Source organism: Oncorhynchus masou, chromosome 33, assembly GCF_036934945.1.
Source record: "Oncorhynchus masou masou isolate Uvic2021 chromosome 33, UVic_Omas_1.1, whole genome shotgun sequence".
Lineage (NCBI taxonomy): Eukaryota > Metazoa > Chordata > Actinopteri > Salmoniformes > Salmonidae > Oncorhynchus > Oncorhynchus masou.
The window spans coordinates 40,450,721-40,470,699 of NC_088244.1; the positions used below are offsets into that span (position 1 = coordinate 40,450,721).

Genomic DNA, 19,979 nt, shown 5'->3' on the forward strand with positions numbered 1-19,979 from the left:
GAGTATACAAAACATGAGATAGACTGACTAGGTGAATCCAGGTGAAACTATGATCCCTTATTGATGTCACTTGTTAAATCCACTTCAATCGGTATAGATAAAGTTGAGGAGAGGTTAAAGAAGGATTTTAATCTTTCAGACAATTGTGCATGTGTGCCATTCAGAGCGTGACAAAATACTGTAATTAAGTTCCTTTGAATGGGGTACTCTCAACAGTTTCCTGTGTGTATCAAGAATGGTCTACCAACCAAAGGATATTCATCCAACTTGACACAACTTTGGGAAGCATTGGAATCAACATCAGCCAGCATCCCTGTGGAACGCTTTCGACACCTTCTAGAGTCCATGCCCCGACGAATTGAGGCTGTTTTAAGGGCAAAAAGGGGGTGCAACTCAATATTGGGAAGGTGTTCCTAATGTTTGGTATACTCAGTGTATATGCTTCTGAAAATACACAAACATTTGTGGCTTACCTCATAGACATTAAACTGGTTTTGTCCACGCGAGAAATCTCTGTAACTTGTGGTGAACTCACCGATGAAATCATGGCTGAAGGGAAGAATAGCTGAAGGTCTGACACATAATCACAAAGCCTTACAGACATTCACGTGTTCATCAAAAAGAGCACAAAAAAGTACCTTCCATCTCTGTCCCAGTCATAGACATCCACTTTAACCGTTCTAGTAGGGAAGTGAAAAAACAATTCAAGAAACGTATTTAATTTGTTCAACATGACCTTAGACACAACCACCACAGACCTACTTACTCTAAGGAAAAAGTGTCATGCTGATACATGTCCAAGAGAAGTAGGCTAATATCCTGTCAACAGTACACACTGACTCACAGAGACTCTGTCAGCATCGTTGACATTGATCGATGTGAGATATAGTGTAAAATCCTCAAGTCAATTCCAATAACACCAGTGCTGGCCCCTGGGACACCACGGCCGACTGCTGGCATTATTCTGAATGCCCCAGGACAGAGTTTGGGAAACCCTGCTGTAGAGGTTCCCCATTGGCTCCCCCCAGACAGTGTCTTTCTCTAACCTGTCATAGTCCCCGTTACACAGGGCCCTCACTGCGATGGTGAAGGGCTGCCAAACAGGGTTCAGGGTGTTCTTAACCACCTCCGTCTTATGACAGATAGTGAACCTGGAACAGAGTAGTAGAGAAAGTTACAGAGAGGAACTCACAACGTACGTACATGTGAAACTAGGAAATATCACAAGCATTGAGATAATCCCAAGAACATGGGATACTGAGAGCTAGATACTCTAGCTAGTCCAAGTACATGACAAACTGTGGTAGAACATCGAAAACACAGATGGAACTAGACATTGGATGTTCCCTCGGCAGGTACACTCACGTTCCATCTTCGTTACTTCGGTAGAAGACCAGGAAGGGGTCCGACTTCCCAAAAAAGTCCTTCTTGTCCAGCTTGTTGGCACACAGCTGCATGGTAGCAATGTCCTAGAGAGGAACATCAACAGATAACTTTTGGATAGCTTCTCACTGTAGCACATAATCTACATATTACTGTAGTCTAACCCTAAGGCATGGTTTAAAAAAAAACATTTCTTGCCCGGGTTCCCCCACCCAGGCAAACCTGTGACCCAGGGAGCTCCAACATATGTTGGCACCAAAACATTTGACATCTCGTCTTACCATCAGGTGAATGATAATGGCAATTTGGTAGACAGTTTCATTATTTTGACCTTCCCATTTTGACCTTTCATTGGAAGAGGAAGTGTAAACTTTAACATAGATGTCAGTTTAGCATTTTCCACGCTAGTGGTAAGGATTGGGGGAGGGGAAGATGATCTTAAATCTGCACCTAGGGAAAACTTCACCCTGGAGTGGAATGGGGTGGTCAGACCAGTAGCCACTTGCTTCTGTTACATTATTAGCTAGAAAGGTATCTTGGCAGTGTATAGAACATTTTCTATTTAAGGTATCTTTACTTTTACTCAAGTATGATATTTGAGAACTTTTTCCACCACTGCCTATTGTATGAATTCCCTTCATTAGCCATAGTTTCTAGTTTATTTTATTTTATTTCATCTTTATTTAACCAGGTAGGCCAGATGAGAACAAGTTCTCATTTACAACTGCGACCCGGCCAAGATAAAGCAAAGAAGTGAAACACAAACAACATCACAGAGTTACATATGGAATAAACAAACGTACAGTCAATAACACGATATAAATGTCTATATACAGTGTGTGCAAATGAGGTAAGATTAGGGAGGTAAAGGCAATAAATAGGCCGCAGTGGGTAAGTAATTACAATTTAGCAATTAAACACTGGAGTGATAGATGTGCAGAAGATGAATGTGCATGTAGAGATACTGGGGTGCAAAGGAGAAAAAAATAACAATATGGGGTTGAGGTAGTTGGATGGGGTATTTACAGGTGGGTTATGTACAGATGCAATGATCTGTAATCTGCTCTGACAGCTGATGCTTAAAGTTAGTGAGGGATATACTGTATGAGTATCCAGCTTCAGTGGAGAAAGGAGGAATTGGCTTTGGGGGTGACCAGTGAAATATACCTGCTGGAGCGCGTGCTATGGGTGGGTGCTGCTATGGTGACCTGTGAGCTGAGATAAGGTGGAGATTTACCTAGCAAAGACTTATAGATGACCTGGAGCCAGTGGGTTTGGCGACGAATATGAAGCGAGGGCCAGCCAACGAGAGCATACAGGTCGCAGTGGTGGGAAGTATATGGGGCTTTGGTGACAAAACGGATGGCACTGTGATAGGCTGCATCCAATAGAGAGTTGGAGGCTATTTTTTAAATGACATCGCCGAAGTTGAGAATCGGTAGAATAGTCAGTTTTACGAGGGTATGTTTGGAAGCATGAGTGAAGGATGCTTTGTTGCGAAATAGGAAGCCAATTCTTAATTTAATTTTGGATTGGAGATGCTTAATGTGAGTCTGGAAGGAGAGTTTAGAGTCTAGCCAGACACCTAGGTATTTGTAGTTGTCCACGTATTCTAAGTCAGAACTGTCCAGAGTAGTGATGCTAGATGGGCGGGCAGGTGCGGGCAGCGATCGGTTGAAGAGCATGCATTTAGTTTTACTTGCATTTAAGAGCACGGAAGGAGAGTTGTAGGCATTGAAGCTCGTCTGGAGGTTAGTTAACACGGTGTCCAAAGAAGGGCCAGAAGTATACAGAATGGTGTCGTCTGCATAGAGGTGGATCAGAGAATCACCAGCAGCAAGAGTGACATCATTGATGTATACAAATAAAAGAGTCTCCCTGAGAATTGAACCCTGTGGCACCCTCATAGAGTCTGCCAGAGGTCCGGACAACAGGCCCCTCCGATTTAACACACTGATGTCTGATAAGTATTTGGTGAACCAGGCATGTGAGAAACCAAGGCTGTTGAGTCTGCCGATAAGAATGTGGTGATTGACAGAGTCGAAAGCCTTGGCCAGGTCGATGAATACAGCTGCACAGTATTGTCTTTTATCGATGGTGGTTATAATATGGTTTAGGACCTTGAGCGTGGCTGAGGTGCACCCATGACCAGATTGCATAGCGGAGAAGGTACGGTGGGATTCAAAATGGTCGGTGATCTGTTTGTTAACTTGGCTTTCAAAGACCTTAGAAAGGCAGGGTAGGATAGATATAGGTCTGTAACAGTTTGGGTCTATAGTGTCTCCCCCTTTGAAGAGGGGGATGACCGTGGCAGCTTTCCAATCTTTGGGGATCTCAGATACGATAGAGAGGTTGAACAGGTTATAATAGGGGTTGCAACAATTGCGGCAGATAATTTTAGAAAGAGAAGGTCCAGATTATCTAGCCCAGCTGATTTGTAGGGGTCCAGATTTTGCAGCTCTTTCAGAACATCAGCTATCTGGATTTGCATGAAGGAGAAATGGGTGAGGCTTGGGCAAGTTGCTGTGGGGCGTGCAGAGCTGTTGACCGGGGTAGGGGTTGCCAGGTGGAAAGCATGGCCAGCCCTAGAAAAATGCTTATATTGAAATTCTCAATTATAGTGGATTTATCGGTGGTGACAGTGTTTCCTAGCCATATTGCAGTGGGCAGCTGGGAGAAGGTGCTCTTATTCTTTTTGGAGCCTGTGCCACAGGATGAACATTTCTGTTTGAAAAAGCTAGCTTTTACTGTCCCAACTTCCCTGAAAAGTTGCATATTGTGGGGGCTATTCGATGCTAATGCAGTACGCCACAGGATGTTTTTGTGCTTGTCAAGGGCTGTCAGGTCTGGCGTGAACCAAGGGCTATATCTGTTCCTGGTTCTACATTTTTTGAATGGGGCATGCTTATTTAAGATGGTGAGGAAAGCACTTTTAAAGAATAACCAGGCATCCTCTACTGACGGAATGAGGTCAATATCCTTCCAGGATACCCGGGCCAGGTCGATTAGAAAGGCCTGCTCGCTGAAGTGTTTTGGGGAGCATTTGACAGTGATGAGGGTTGGTCGTATGACCGCAGACCCATTACAGATGCAGGCAATGAGGCAGTGATCGCTGAGATCTTGGTTGAAGACAGTAGAGGTGTATTTAGAGTGCAGGTTGGTCAGGATGATATCTATGAGGGTGCCCATGTTTATGGATTTGGGGTTGTACCTGGTAGGTTCATTGATCATTGGTTGAGATTGAAGGCTTAGATTGTAGGACGGCCGGGGTGTTAAGCATGTCCCAGTTTAAGTCACCTAACATTACGAATTCTGAAGATAGATGGTGGACAATCAATTCACATATGGTGTCCAGGGCACAGCTGGAGGCTGAGGGGGATTTTTCAAAGTAGTGTTTGGGCACAGACCTCGATAGTATGACAGAACTCCCCAGGCTATCTCTGCAATAGATTTCAACTCTGCCCCCTTTGGCAAATCTAATGTCACGACTTCCGCCATAGTCGCCTCCTCTCCTTGTTCGGGCGGCGTTCGGCGGTCGACGTCACCGGCTTTCTAGACATCACCGCTCCATTTTTCATTTATCCATTTGTTGTCTTGTTCCCTGTTGTCTTGTCTTTAATCCTCCGTTCCCCCTCATGTCTTTGTGTGAGATTGTTTTGTGTTACGTGTCTATGTTGACGCGCTTTACTGGTATGCGTTTATTCCACGTTTTATTTCACGAGGTATGTTATTGTGTTTATACAATATTGTTGTGACTGTTTGCGCGTTTGCACTTTTGCATTGGCTGGAGGTTTCGACACAGTGGTGTCCGTCTGTTGGTTTCTCCTGCCTAAATAAAGTGTGTGCCTGTTCACAACTCTCTACTACTCCTGCTCTTCTGACTCCGCTCCCAGTACGCACGCCATTGACATCTATCTTGTCGGAAAATGTTATATTTAGGGCTGAAAATTTCGGGATTTTTGGTGGCCTTCCTAAGCCAGGATTCAGACACGGCTAGGACATCTGGGTTGGCAGAGTGTGCTAAAAGCAGTAAAAAAAATAACTTAGGGAGGAGGCTTTTAATGTTAACATGCATGAAACCAAGGCTTTTACGGTTACAGAAGTCAACAAATGAGAGCACCTGGGGAATAGGAGTGAAGGTAGGCACTGCAGGGCCTGGATTAACATCTACATCGCCAGAGGAACAGAGGAGGAGTAGGATAAGGGTACGGCTAAAGCCTATGAGAACTGGTCGTCTAGTGCGTTTGGAACAGAGAGTAAAAAGAGCAGGTTTCTGGGTGCGGAAGAATAGATTCATGGCATAATGTACAAACAAGGGTATGTGAGTACAGTGGAGGTAAACCTAGGCATTGAGTGACGATGAGAGAGGTTTAATCTCTAGAGACACCATTTAAACCAGGTGAGGTCACCCCATGTGCGGAAGGTGGAACAAAAGGGCTAGCTGAGGCATATTGAGCAGCACACAGACATCTTTCCTATCCGTAGCCTACGATTGTGCTACATCATTGTTCAGATGTGAAATTCCACATATTTTATTTTACCTTCATTTTACTAGGCAAGTCAGTTAAGAACAAATTCTTATTTTCAATGACAGCCTAGGAACAGTGGGTTAACTGCCAGTTCAGGGGCAGAATGACAGATTTGTACCTTCAAATGGGGGTTTGAACTTGCAACCTTCCGGTTACTAGCCCAAGGCTCTAACCACTACGCTACCCTGCTGCCCCAAATGTTGTGTACATGTTGTGTACTGTTCTCCACACCTCAATACAAGTGTAAGACAATTGGGTTTGGTAGTTTCAACTGATCTCTCCACTGTAAGACTATGTGACTGAATTTCAACAGGGGTGAAAGGATAACTTAGTTTCCGTTCTATTACTATCAAATACAAGCTAGCATGCCCTTTACCCCAATGCTTTGCCAATTTAGCCATTTCAAATGGTAAATTGTACAATTTAACATCTGGTAAAGCCAATCCTCCTACATCACTTGGTGAGCACACATTCTTCATATTAATTCTGGGTTTTTCATGTCCCACAAAAAGTATTATAGCCTCGTTATTGTTATTTTATTGCGTTACTTTTTATTATTCTTTTACTTTTAGTTTATTTGGTAAATATTTGTTTAACTCTTCTTGAACTGCACTGTTGTTTAAGAGCTTGTAAGTAAGCATTTCAAGGTAAGGTCTACACTTGTTGTATTTGGCGCATGTGACAAATAAAGTTGTATTTTATTTGTTAGTGGCAGACCAAAGCGTGGCTCAACCTCAGGCATGTTAGATTCAGTTGGACGCATAAAGTGATGCAGTGTTTCTGTAATTTTTGTTGTTGTTGGTACAACGTGTTGGAAGATTTTGTTTCTCCCACAAGTTCCAATAGCCATCGTTCACACTGTTACTATAGGACACTGGAGATCGAATTTCAATATTGAAACAATGTTGCAAATATCGGAGATACAGTACAGACAGCAAAGTTGACACAAATATCTGCTGTTGAAAACCAAATGCTAGTGACAACCAAATGCTGGTCTTAAAGAATGAGGATATTATGTCTAGATGCGTTTTTACAGTTTACAGTAACGATTGCCTGGCTGGTCTGATGAGAGTGGATTGTGAGATGTGAGATGGAAGAGTAAATAGGTATTTTGCCGTCACAGCCTTAGCCGATGGTAAGATGTGGAATAGACACTGGTTGGAACGCGGTTTTAACCAATCAGCATCCAGGATTAGACCCAGCCGTTGTATAATTGAACTCATAGACATCACTGTGGTGCTGCTATGGCTAAAAACCTTTTCTGCTGTAGTGCCAGACTCCTTCCAGCACATTCCTAGCCCTTGATTGAGTCCTGCTTTGGTTCTTAGGCCAATCAAGGGCATGATTGGCTGCACAATCAGCCCCAACCCTTTAAAATGCTGCTCTTCTCCTTCAGGAGCTGATTTTGAGTTCATAGGGCCCTGGGACAGTGGTCTCTAACCGCATTTGCTCCCACTTTCCTTTTTTTGCCACCCTTCTCTGCCTCTCCCCCACATGAAACACAGATTAGCCCACATATGCACACCTAAAGATACTAACACACATACACCTTCCTCTGTAGTTGTATTAAAGGTACAAATGGGCACAAAATGGAGAAGCACACTATGTCCCACAAAAAAAGTATTTGTTTAGTCATATAGTTTTTAAAAAACGGTCTGGAATATTCATAGATAACATTGCAGAGATATAATTAAATTCTGGGACCACAGCCATTTTAATCACGTTGATCTTTCCCCATAAAGAAAGTTCTCTCTTCCCATTTTCTATATTGGTCTTAATCTTGACTAGCAGTGGCTCAAAATTTAGTCCCATCACTTCCTCCAAATTTGAACTAAATTTAGATCCCAAATCTTTCATCCCAGTAGGAACCTATTTGACGCTAAATGGGGTAACATTTCCAGAGTAACATATGTCATTAATTGACAATGCTTTCGACTTATCCCAATTAATTTTGTAGCTTGACAAACTAGAATATGATTCAATACAAGTAAGTAATTGTGGAACAGACTGAAGAGGATCAGAGACCAGCAGTAGAATATTGTCTGCATACATAAGCAGCTTGTGTTTTTTTCCTCCTCCATGGACACCCCCAATTTCTGTATCTGTACTTATCATTGTCACAAGAGGCTCTATAACTATGGTAAACAGGAGAGGGGAAAGAAAGCAACCCAACCTTGTGCCGCTAGAAAGACTTTTAAAAAACGACACATAATTTCATTTGTAAGAACTGTTGCTTTAGGATTGAAATAAAGGACCCTTATCCCTTTACAAAAGTCAGGACCAAAAACACATTTTCCTAGGGTTCTTAGGAGAAAAGCCCACTCTACCCTATCAAATGCCTTCTCAGCAGCTAAGGAGACAGCAACGGTAGGAACTATATTTGAGCGGTTTAACCACATGAGGTGTAAGAGCCTACCTGTTCATAATAAATCCTACTTGGTCACTATGTATGATCTTAGGTAGTGCCTTCTCTAAGCGTATTACAAGGGTCTTAGTAAGAATCTTTACAATCCACATTAAGAAGGCCATCCAGACCAGGTGAATTCCCTGCTTTCAAAAATAAAATGGTGGCTCTAACTTCCTGTTCTTTCATAGTACAGTCAAGGTCCTCTACTTTGCTATCTGATAATCTAGGTAATTCTATACCAGATAGAAAAGTATCCATATCTATGGGGCTCTCTGAACAGGACTGTACTGTATATAAATCTTCATAAAACATTGAAACATTGTTTCTCTTTTTGGATGAGGTCACCATCTTATTGCCCTTCTTAAATGCTGGGATTACGTTAGAAGTGTTCTGCATTTTTAGGTGTCTTGCTAGTAGCCGGCCTGTCTTCTCACCTTCCTCATAAAAACTGGTTCTAAGCCTAAACAGTGCATATTCTCTCTTTTTGTTATACATTTTGTGCAACTGGCATTTCAGTTTGCAGCCAGTTTGAAACGTGCTATCTGTGCAATGTATTGCCAAATCCCTTTCCAATACACATTTCTCTGTTTCTGATCTTTTTACTGCTTCAGCCCCTTCCCTCATCTTTTTGGACGCATATTCATTTCCCTCTAATATGATTTAGAGGTTTCCCATACTGTGGAAACCCTTTCAGGTGAGCCTACGTTGATCTCAAAAAAGGATCTAAGATCATGTGCTCGTGATTGGCTAAATATCTAATCTTGCAATGGTGTTGAGTCTAAATCTACCCTTCCTTACATTTTCAGAGTTTATAGCAACATGTAACTCCACTATAGCATGATCTGTGAGGGAGATGGGCCCAATCTTGCAATCAATCACATTATTAAACATGAAATTAGATACCAAGAATACATCTATTCTGGAGTGTGTCTTATGACAGTAGGAGAAAAAAAGTATATTCTCTATCAATAGGATGGACAAATCTCCATATGTCTGTAAGGCCCATATCTTCTGCTAGCATATGTATTGCAAGTCTATTTTTTGGCATGGAGTTACCTGTACATTTACTTCTATCAATCACATTGTCCATCACTTGGTTGATGTCTCCAGGAAGGATGATCTGCCCCTCCATATTTCCCAGTATAACATTGACCTCATGAAAAAAATGTGGTTCCTCCTTGTTGGGAGCATATATGTTGCATAACACTACCTTAATCTAATTTATAAGAGCCTCAATGCAAATAAGCCTGTCAGACTCATCAGAGTGTTTGCTTCAAAATTACAAAATGAAGTATTTTCCTTATCAGAATAATCACCCAATTTTGTCTGGAATTAAATGAGCTATGATAAACTTCTGCAACCTAGCCTCCAAATTTCAGTGCCTCTATCTGTTAAATGTGATTCCTGTATGAACATAATATCTGCCTTTGATTATAAATATGTCAAAATCTTTTTTCTCTTCACTTGGTTACCACAGCCATTTACAGTATTTTCCAAGTATCCATATTTGCTCTGAGAAGTTATAGCCTGTGAGCATGAAGTGCCCCTTTTAACACGTTACAACTCTAATGAACATCATTATATAAAATTGCACAATATATGCTCCTGCTGTAGAAAAAACCACTAATAAATAAACATGGAAAACCAATCCCCAAATAAAATAAAGCAACATAACGTTGCTTCTCGATGAATCAATCATCACAGAACTGTCTTTGATGCTGCAGAAGATAACCTGCAGTCTCAACTAAACATGTTTTTTATTTAACTAGGCAAGTCAGTTAATAAGGCTCGGGACAATACTGCCCCCTTTGGATGAATTGCGTGCCCATAGTAAACTGAAAAAAAATCTGTCCAAAATTGCTAATATATGCATATTATAATAATTATTGGATAGAAAACCGTTCTAAAACCGTTTGAATTATGTCTGTAACTATAGCAGAACTCACAGGGCAGGCAATCTCCCAAACTAGTTTTGGCATCCAGAAAGTTGGGGCAACTTTGACGTCATCACCCCCACCCTTCCCAACCAGCTATGGATCTGGAAACACTTTCTATATCTTCCACTAGAAGTCCTCATTCAGTAGAGCGTTTAATTGTGCAAATCCCGCGAGCTTTGACCCTTTGGCAGGCAAAAGAGTGGGTGTCGCGAGAAAATACATGAGCGTTAGAGCGCGAATTGTACACAGTCATCCCTCCGTTCCAGATTGTCTGAGAAGAATTGCTTTTGTCCGGTTGAATTGCCAATTGTTTTGTACATTTATAACATCCTAAAGCTTGATTCTGCACTTAGTTTGACCAGCTTAGTCGACATATAATATGTAATTTTGAAGTTTTGATGCGCAACTGTTCGGGACCAGAAGTCATTTTGGATGCATTTCAGCTGAAACGGGTAGCATATGCTACTATAACAACACACGAACTGAAACAAAACGATGTATTGGGTAAGTATGACTCCTTCCACTACATTCTGATCGAAGACCATCAAAGGTAAGGGAATATTTATGTTGTAATTTTGTATTTCTGTTGACTCCAACATAGCGGAGAAATATTGCTTACGTCTAAGCGCCGCCTCAGATTATTGAATAGTGAACCAATTCTGTAACGTTAAAAATAAATGTGACAAAGCGGTTGCATTAAGAAGCAGTGTATCTTGTACTATATGTAGAACATGTATATTTAGTCAAAGTTTATAATGTGTATTTCTGTTATCTGGCGTAGCTATCTATAATTTCTCCGGACATTTTTGAGGATTTTCTGAACATGGCGTCAATGTAAACGGAGATTTATGGATATAAATGGCATATTATTGAAAAAAACATAAATGTACTGTGTAACATGACCTATTACTGTCATCTGATGAAGATTTTCAAAAGGTTAGTGAATTATTTTTCTTTTAATCCTGCGTTTGTGATTGCATCTTTTGTTCGACAAAATGGCTACATATCGTCTGTGTCTTTGTGGTGGTTTGACATACATATGTGCTATGTTTTCGCCGTAAAACATTTTAGAAATCTGACTCGCTGGGTAGATGAACAAGGTGTTTATCCTTCATTTGAGCTATTGGACTTGTTAATGTGTGGAGGATAAATATTTCTAAGAATATTTTTGCAGTCTGTGCGCCACCTTTTGAGTTGAGCGGGGGGAGGTGTGGTGCCCTTGGGGAACGTGTACCGTGAACAAGTTAAGAACAAATTCCTATTTTACAATGACGGCCTACCCCAGCCAAACCCAGACGACGCTGGGCCAATTGTGCGCCGTCATATGGGACTCCAGATCACAGCCGGTTGTGATATACCCCGGGATCAAACCAGGGTCTGTTGTGATGCCTCTAGCACTGAGATGCAGTGCCTTAGACTGCTGCGCTACTCTGGAGCCCTTATGGTCAGTGAGGTGGTCCGTGAGGTGCATGAAAGGCTGAATTAGCAACACTTCACAGAGTCCCTCAAACAAATAGGCTACCTTCATTTGTATTGTAAACAGCCTACAATTCAACTTGTACTTTACCTTGTCTCGTTTTCTGTATCTAGGCTAAACACCTTGCTCTCGCAATAAACTTTCTGTCTCCATGTTGGAAATAATTTTCTTTCCCTTCCAAGTATAGAGCAGGGTCGCTGAGAATGGCAGATTTCAACGACAAGGATGCCGTCTCCCGTCTGACGAAGGGTATGAGAATCACGAGAAAAAGCTGGATATGTTGTGGAATCGTGTCGAAGAACTTGAGAACAGAAGTAGGAGAAATACGGGGAAATTAGTTCAGCGGAAAGAGGGGAGTGAGACTGTGGACTAATCTTGTGTGTGTGCAGAAAATCATTGCAGGCATGAATTTGAAATTTAACGAACCCGTCACAGTTTAACCATGCCTGGCGGGAACGGGCCCCCGATAACGGTTCTCAACCGATTCCTAAAATCTACAGCCCGCGACAAGGTACTTAAAGTGGCGAAAGAAAAGGGTGGATTTCAGTGGGAAGGCCGCCGGCTGTCTTTTTCCCCGGCCCTTTCCAGGAACTGGCAATGGAAGAGGAAGAAGTTTGCAACGGCGAGGAAACAACTACACGAGAAAAACATTAGGCACACACTGCCACTCTGCCCCATCCATCCTCTCTTGTATCGCATCAACTTTTTCCTTTAGCTCGGTAGTTGTTTTCATCGTGGCGACATCAGATGCAACACCCAACAATGTCGTATTCATCTTTCCCATTTGCTCAAATAGATCCTTCTGATTTACCGATTTCTCTGGGGTTATGTGTTTATCCATGTCTTGGTGGGGGTTTCGGGAGGACTTCCTGTTTATTTGCTCGTCGATGTGGCCTTGAATACTGCGTGATAGGCCCGAATAAGTTTTTAGCATGTATCGACATTCCAATAATGCCACTTTAGCGAGATGTTTCAAAATGTAAATTACTGTACTTCAAGTCAGTATATGAAGTGTATATCGTTGAATTTCAATATTTACATGTGGGCATTTGGAGCTCTCTAAAATGCTGCCATCTTTTTTGGTAATCACACCTGACTCCAACGCGGCTATATTGAAAGATATCATGAAGAACTGCATAAGTGTTGCTAATGCTCTCCACTTTCTGGAGGACCAAGTTTTGAAATCATTGTAATGCTTGGTGGAAACAGAGTATGATATCTAAGGAGATGGAGAAAATTCAGTCGTTTGATTGAAAATAATGTGGAGGGAGTTGAAAAGAGAACATGTTGTATAAAACACCAGTCTCCGAGATTATATCTAAACTACGGGCAACCATGGCATCCATGACAGAGAGGGAGAAGTGTTCATTCATGTATACGTACGGGTAAGAGAGTCTAACAAGCTACATTTTCAGATGTTATACATTTATACATGCTAGCTTGCGACTCTACGTCTTACAGGATCGCGCTCACCAGCCAAGCACACACACTGTCGTGGATGCAACGCCCGATCACTTCTGACACCAATGTAATGAAACAGGCAGGGAGCAGGTCTCGAACCCTCAACCTTCTAGCCCGAAGTCCAGCATGCTCTCGACTGTGCCGCAAAAGCATGCTCAAGCGGCAGAGTCGCTATTTGCGCTTATAAACCCAATACTGTTAGCTAGCTAGCTAACATTAGCTGGCTGGCTCGCTAGCTAACGTTACATGAATGATCTGTGTAGTAATATTTTTCATATCTCAGAGCCATTTGCATTGCTAGTTATAGCCCAATGTTATCTAGGTAGCTAAAATTGAACCTAGCTAGTTTGTTAGCTTTAGCTACCAGTAGATTCATGCAGGGTGGTAATGTTATGAGTTGGGTTTATGGTTCATTGTTTAGCTAGCTAGCTACATTTCAAAACAAAAGACACCATTATGCAAGTAACCATTTCACTGAACCGTTTACACCTTCTATATATATCCTGTGCATGTGACCAATACACTTTGATTTTATTTGATATAGTGTGCATTTACCAGAGACAGCAATGTGAACAACATGACCTGCACCAAAGTCAAATTAGGATATAACATTAGGCCAATGAGACAGTGTCCAAGTTCTAAAATTCACTGGTAGAATGACCTGCTTATATTTTGTCACACTCACAACTGTAAGCTATTTTCTGTAATTAGCTTGCCATTATCTTGTACATAATGATCTTGTTGTGAGTATTGTTTTTCTGTATGAATACAAATGAGCTACATTTAAGATATTGTCAGCTATATGATATGATCATTATTTGAACTGGCTAGCCAGCTAACTTAATGTTAGCTAGCTAGATAACAAGCTAGAAACTAACCAAAACATTGTTTAGAAAGTTGCTTTTAGTTGCCTGGTTTGCTAGATTGACATATACTAAATACATTTTTAAACGGATGGGGAGCCAATGGTGCGAAGCTACCATCTGTGGGATTATGACTGAACGCCTCTAAGTCAGAATCCCCCCAAAACGTAATGATACGTTTAAAAAAAAAACACCAGTTATGTTATTTTGGACCACCAGGCTGCTGATGTCATGCAGCCTGTCGTTTTTGTGCTTATACTTTTTCATAACGACAACGACAAGTTTGATGTCGGACAACACTAAAATGTACATGATGTTACTACCAGAACTGTCTACAGACATGTCGATGGACGTGGCCTCACAGTTGAATCCTTCAAGAGATGGGTGGGGCTAAGGCTTAAGAGGGTGTGAATGATCCTGAATGAGTGTATACAAAGAAGAGCTCTCCAGTAGGTGTACCAAAACATTCAAGGTCCATTTTCTCAAAAGTTGGGTTCCAAGTTTATCAACTTTCAAAGTAGAATGACTTTCCCCACTGTTCCTCAACTGTTGTGTATGATATTACATTTTACCAGTCTCTACTTTTATCCAATGTAAAAAAAAAAATGCTACAAGAGACCCAATCCAAACAGTTGGTCAGAAATAGTTTTTGGAAATGAAGCCCTTTATCTACTTTCCCAGAGTCGGATGTTCCTGTAGACTTCCAGTCATTGCGCTAACGCTAGTTAGCATTGGCTTGTGAAACTACCTCTAACTTCCTTCATACTCGACGCAGAGACATAAAAATGTTATCCACAATGATATTATGTTGCAGATAGTGATATTCATAAAATAAGGAATATGTTTCTGGACAGAAGCTCTACAGCCCAACTAATTAAGAGGCGCTCCAACATGTGAAGATATCCGTACAGCATAATAACCACAGAAAACATGTTTAGCTTTAATAGTGACTTCGAGCCAAACCCTTTTACCACGAGAGGAAATTAAAAAATAACACCGTACAGAATTCATCACATGGAAGCTATTATTCAGTCTGATGGTTTAACAATATGTATGGCTGTTTATGGTCTGTCAGTGGTTGTGCATCTGTTGGTTGGTCCGCTGCTCTGTTTTGGGTAGAAGTACTAGTAGGACAGTTCCCCGTGGAGACGCCCCGGGACTGAAGCATCACGCATGGAGCCGCTGTAATGAGCTCGTCTTCTCCAGCGCAGTGCAACGCAGGGGCAGACTCAGAGGTGGCTGATAGCAGGAGAGGGGCATCATGGGAAATCTCTTAGCAGCCAGTTCCTAAGTGACAGAGTGGCGAGCTCCGCCCGCGCTCATCTGAATTTCTAAGCAGTGTCTCTCTCTCTCGCTCGCTCTCTGAGAAAAACCCTCAGTTATTTCTGGGGTAAACAAACATAAAGATTAACTCTCCCTCTCCTTTCTCTCCCAGTCTTGTTTTTGTAAGAAGTGTTGACATGCTGAATGCACTGAGGTGTCTGTTTAAACTACTAGCACACAGCTTGGACACCCATGCATACCCCACAAGACATACCAAAGGTCTCTTCACAATCCCCAAGTCAAGAACAGACTATGGGAGATGCACAGTACTACGTAGAGCCATGGCTACATGGTACTCTATTCCACATCAGGTAACTGATGCAAGCAGTAGAATCAGATTTTAAAAAACTGATACAAATATAACTTATGGAACAGCGTGGACTGTGAAGAGACACAGACACAGACACACATACACATGATAAGACACGCACTCTACACACAGGTACACAGGAATTTTGTATTGTAGATATGTGATACTAGAGTAGTGGTCTGAGGGCACACATGTGTTGTGAAATGCAGTATCATATAATATTTTAAATTGTATATACTGTAACTGCCTTAATGTTGCTGGACCACAGGAAGAGTAGCTGCTGCCTTGGCACAACAACGGCTGAAACAAAAGCTGACTTTCGTGGCCTCAGAGGGGAAAAGGTGACTTGTCAGGTACTGACCCTACAGTTACTGAGCTCCTCCGCAGCAAAGATAATGGCCCCCAACTTCTTCCCAGGAATCCCACTGTGAAAGAGAAAAATAGAAAATGATGGAAGAGAGAGGGGGAGAGGGAGAGTGACAGAGAGAGAGAGAGAGAGAGAGAGAGAGAGAGAGAGAGAGAGAGAGAGAGAGTGAGATATCTTTTAATACTAATGACAAAATGATACATAGTCATATAGTCACAGTCCCGCTCTTCCTCGGAATATTGAGTCAGAATTCATTAACCATGCAACACATACTGCATAGCACGTTCACACAGCCATCTTTATTTTCTTGTTCTGCTTTAATGCAGTTGCCATCACAATCAAGGTTAAAGCTTCTGTTTTTACTTCATTTAAACTTACTTTCACTTTGTCGATTCAATTTATTCCAATTAAGGCACGATTCAAAGAACTGAAAGGATAGCGAGCGAGAGCGAGGGTAGAGAAAGCCAGAGCAGACAAGCCAAAGAAGTGCGAGAGAGGGTGAGCAAGAGGCTGTGTGACAGTAAGGGGCTTGCAAGGTCAAACCTGCAAGCTGGTCAATTACTGTGCAGCGGGTAAATCTGGGTAACTCTGGGCCAGCTATAGCTCGCTCCACTCCCCTCATCCAGTCATTAGTAGAGTGAACTCCTGGGGAGAATCTCAATTGCATCACTCTGATTTCTTGCGTCCTCTCTCCTTGCTTCTTTATCAAAACCGATGAGAAGGTCAGAGGGGAGGGACCTTGAGAAGGATGTGAGGAATCAAGGAAATGCAATTGAGATTCTCCAGTGGTGCAGCTCATCCTCTCACCACATCCAGCACGTCACTCTCTCTGACAGGGGCGACCTCCTAGCACATCACCTTATCACCTACACTGAGCAGAGGCCTTGTCTCACAGTGGTACAGGGTGCTGATGGATCACCTATCCAGGTATCCACTATGTCTCAATCTTCCACCTTGACACACATTTTCCGATTGGTATTTCCTGCATAACAGAGCTGTCCAATCAAATCATGTTCAATGGTCATAGCGTGCTCACTGAGTTACAGAGGTAATAGTCTTGCAATGTACCACATTGTGCAAGTCTGACTGCGATTGGGCATCCCTCATTATGCAACCCTCTGTTTCTACTGTAAGGTGTTATATCTAAGGTTGCAAAGCTATCGGTAATTTACCAAAATGAATGTAATCATTTGTAATTTTGGTAATTAATACACAATCTATGGCAATCTATGATAAATTTTACAAAATGTATTCATATATAGTATACATTTTTATATCCGTATCCATATTGTCCATGAGGTTCTAGTGGATAGACCTTCAAGAGAAAATAGTGTAATTAATACAAAGAAATACAACATCTAATAAACAATGACATTATTTGTTTTAACTCTGCAACTATTGACTTTTTTTTAACAACTGCTACCAGTTTGATGCCAAAACATTGACAACAAATATATATTGACATAGTTAAATAAATAAAAAATAAATAAAAGTATACAAGATATTTCATGTTGAAATCCTCATATTAAACACCAATTGTATTCACTAAGTTGATAGTTAATATTTAGGATAATGTTTTATGGTTTTGATATTCAATGTTTTATTTAAAAATCATGTAATTTAATTATTTCATATTTGTACATGTGATAAGGCCACACAGAGGGCCAGAGTTAATTAGAGACCTGTGATAATCTGAAGTACCCCAAAAGGTCACTAATGTCATCTTATACATTTCCATATAAACCTGAAAGTTACCAAAATTCTGGTAGTTTACTGGCAAACTTTGAAAGTTTCCAGTAATATACCCTCCCTTTTGTAACCCTAGTTATAGCACACATTGTGAGAAATCACAGTAAATTGGGGAGGAAATGGAAAATGAAGTGGAAAACAGAGTTTCCGTCTTCATCATCCTGAGGTAATATACGATGATGTTCTGGACACGGAGAGAAAATAACAAATCACTGTATGTTTCCTTGGAAACTGAAGTCACAGTATCAGCAGCAATCAGGACACGTCGTCTAATTATGTCATAGAAACATCCATCGAGGCCCTTTAGCAGACAACTTGAGCACTAGGGCAGAAATCCTGTTAGCTAGAGGCCCACCATGTCACGCCTTGGTCTTAGTATTTTGTGTTTTAGTTAATTAGTTGGTCAGGCCAGGGTGTGACATGGGTTTATTGTTTGTTGTATTTCTTAGTGGGGTTTTTTAGTTATTGGGATTGTGGCTGATTAGGGATGTGTGTTGCATAGGTTTGGCTGCCTGAGGCGGTTCTCAATCAGTCAGGTGATTCTCGTTGTCTCTGATTGGGAACCGTATTTAGGTAGCCTGGGTTTCACTTTGTATTTTGTGGGTGATTGTTCCTGTCTCTGTGTTAGTGTTCACCAGACAGGCTGTATAGGTTTTTCACGTTCCGTTTGTTGTTTTTTGTATTTATATGTTATTTTGTGTATCGTCATTTGTTCCATTAAAGAACATGAGTAACCAACACGCTGCATTTCGGTCCGACTCTCTTTCGACAAACGAAGAACGTCGTTACAGAATCACCCACCACACACGGACCGAGCAGCGTGTTAACAGGCAGCTGGAACAGCGAAGGGAGGACGTTATGGACAGCAGAGGATTGGAGTATACGACGTGGGAAGAAATAGACAGGTGGGCGGCCGACCCAGAGAGAGTGCTGGAGCCAGCCTGGGATTCGCTGGAGCAGTGCGAAGAGGGCTATAGGATAATGGAGTCGCAAAGAGTGACACGGCGGCGCAGAGCGAAACCAGAAAATCAGCCCCAAAAATGTCTTGGGGGGGTCTCAGAGGGAGAGTGGCTGAGTCAGGAGACAGACCTGAGCCAACTCTCCCTGTTTATCGTGAGGAGCCAAGGAGGAGACCAGAACCGGTGTTGGAGGTGAGCGAAGCAGAGACTGTGAAGGAGTTAATGGGGAAATTGGAGGAGAGAGTAATGAGGGAGTTGCTAGTTTGGTGCTTTAGGTATAAGATTCGTCCGACGGAGCGTGTCTGGGATTTAATGGCACCTGGGTCAGCGCTCCATACTAGTCCTGAGGTGCGTGTTAGTCGGCTGGTGAAAAATGTGCCAGCCTCACGCACTAGGCCTCCTGTGTACCTACCTAGCCTTGCACGTCCTGTGCCAGTCCTGCTCTCAGGCTCTCCAGTACACCTTCACGGTCCAGTCCATCCTGTGCCACCTTCACACACCAGTCCTCCGATGGTAGCTCCCCGCACCAGGCTTCCTGTGCGTGTCCTCGATCCAGTACCACCAGTTCCAGTACCACGCACCAGGCCTTCAGTGCGCCTCGCCTGTTCAGCGCAGCCAGCGCTTTCTCCCTCTCCTGCGCTGTCGGAGTCTCCCGCCTGTTCAGCGTTTCTAGAGCCTTCCACCTCTACAGCGCTGCCGGAGCCTCCTGCCTGTTCGGAGCAGCTAGAGCTGCCTGTCTGCATGGAGCAGCCAGAGCTGGCAGTCTGCATGGAGCAGCTAGAGCTGCCAGTCTGCATGGAGCAGCCAGAGTTGCCAGTCTGCATGGAGCAGCTAGAGCTGCCAGTCTGCATGGGGCAGCCAGAGCTGTCAGTCTGCTTGGAGCAGCCAGAGTTGTCAGTCTGCATGGAGTTGCCAGTCTGCATGGAGTGCCAGTCTGCATGGAGTTGCCAGTCTGCATGGAGTTGCCAGTCTGCAAGGAGCTGCCAGTCTGCAAGGAGCTGCCAGTCTGCAAGGAGCTGCCAAGTCTGCAAGGAGCTGCCAGTCGGCAAGGAGCTGCCAAAGCTGTTAGTCTGCATGGAACAGTCAGAGCTGTCAGTCTGCAAGAAGCCGCCAGAGCTGTCAATCTGCATGGAGCAGCCAGAGCCGCCAGTCAGCATGGAGCAGCCAGAGCCGCCAGTCAGCATGGAGCAGCCAGAGCCGTCAGTCAGCATGAA

General features: G+C 42.6%; 1 protein-coding gene across 3 annotated transcripts in view; it reads right to left on the minus strand.

Annotated features, from left to right (window-relative positions):
• Positions 1-19,979, minus strand: part of cpne5a (copine Va) — a 107,492-nt gene that overhangs the window by 24,365 nt on the left and 63,148 nt on the right. For all 3 annotated transcript variants that reach the window (XM_064957703.1, XM_064957702.1, XM_064957700.1), the window contains 5 exons: positions 16,052-16,115; positions 1,366-1,469; positions 1,047-1,151; positions 639-680; positions 474-549 (listed from right to left, as the gene is read on the minus strand). In XM_064957703.1, the coding sequence (XP_064813775.1) occupies positions 474-549; positions 639-680; positions 1,047-1,151; positions 1,366-1,469; positions 16,052-16,115 (391 nt within the window). The remainder of the gene's footprint in view (positions 1-473; positions 550-638; positions 681-1,046; positions 1,152-1,365; positions 1,470-16,051; positions 16,116-19,979) is intronic.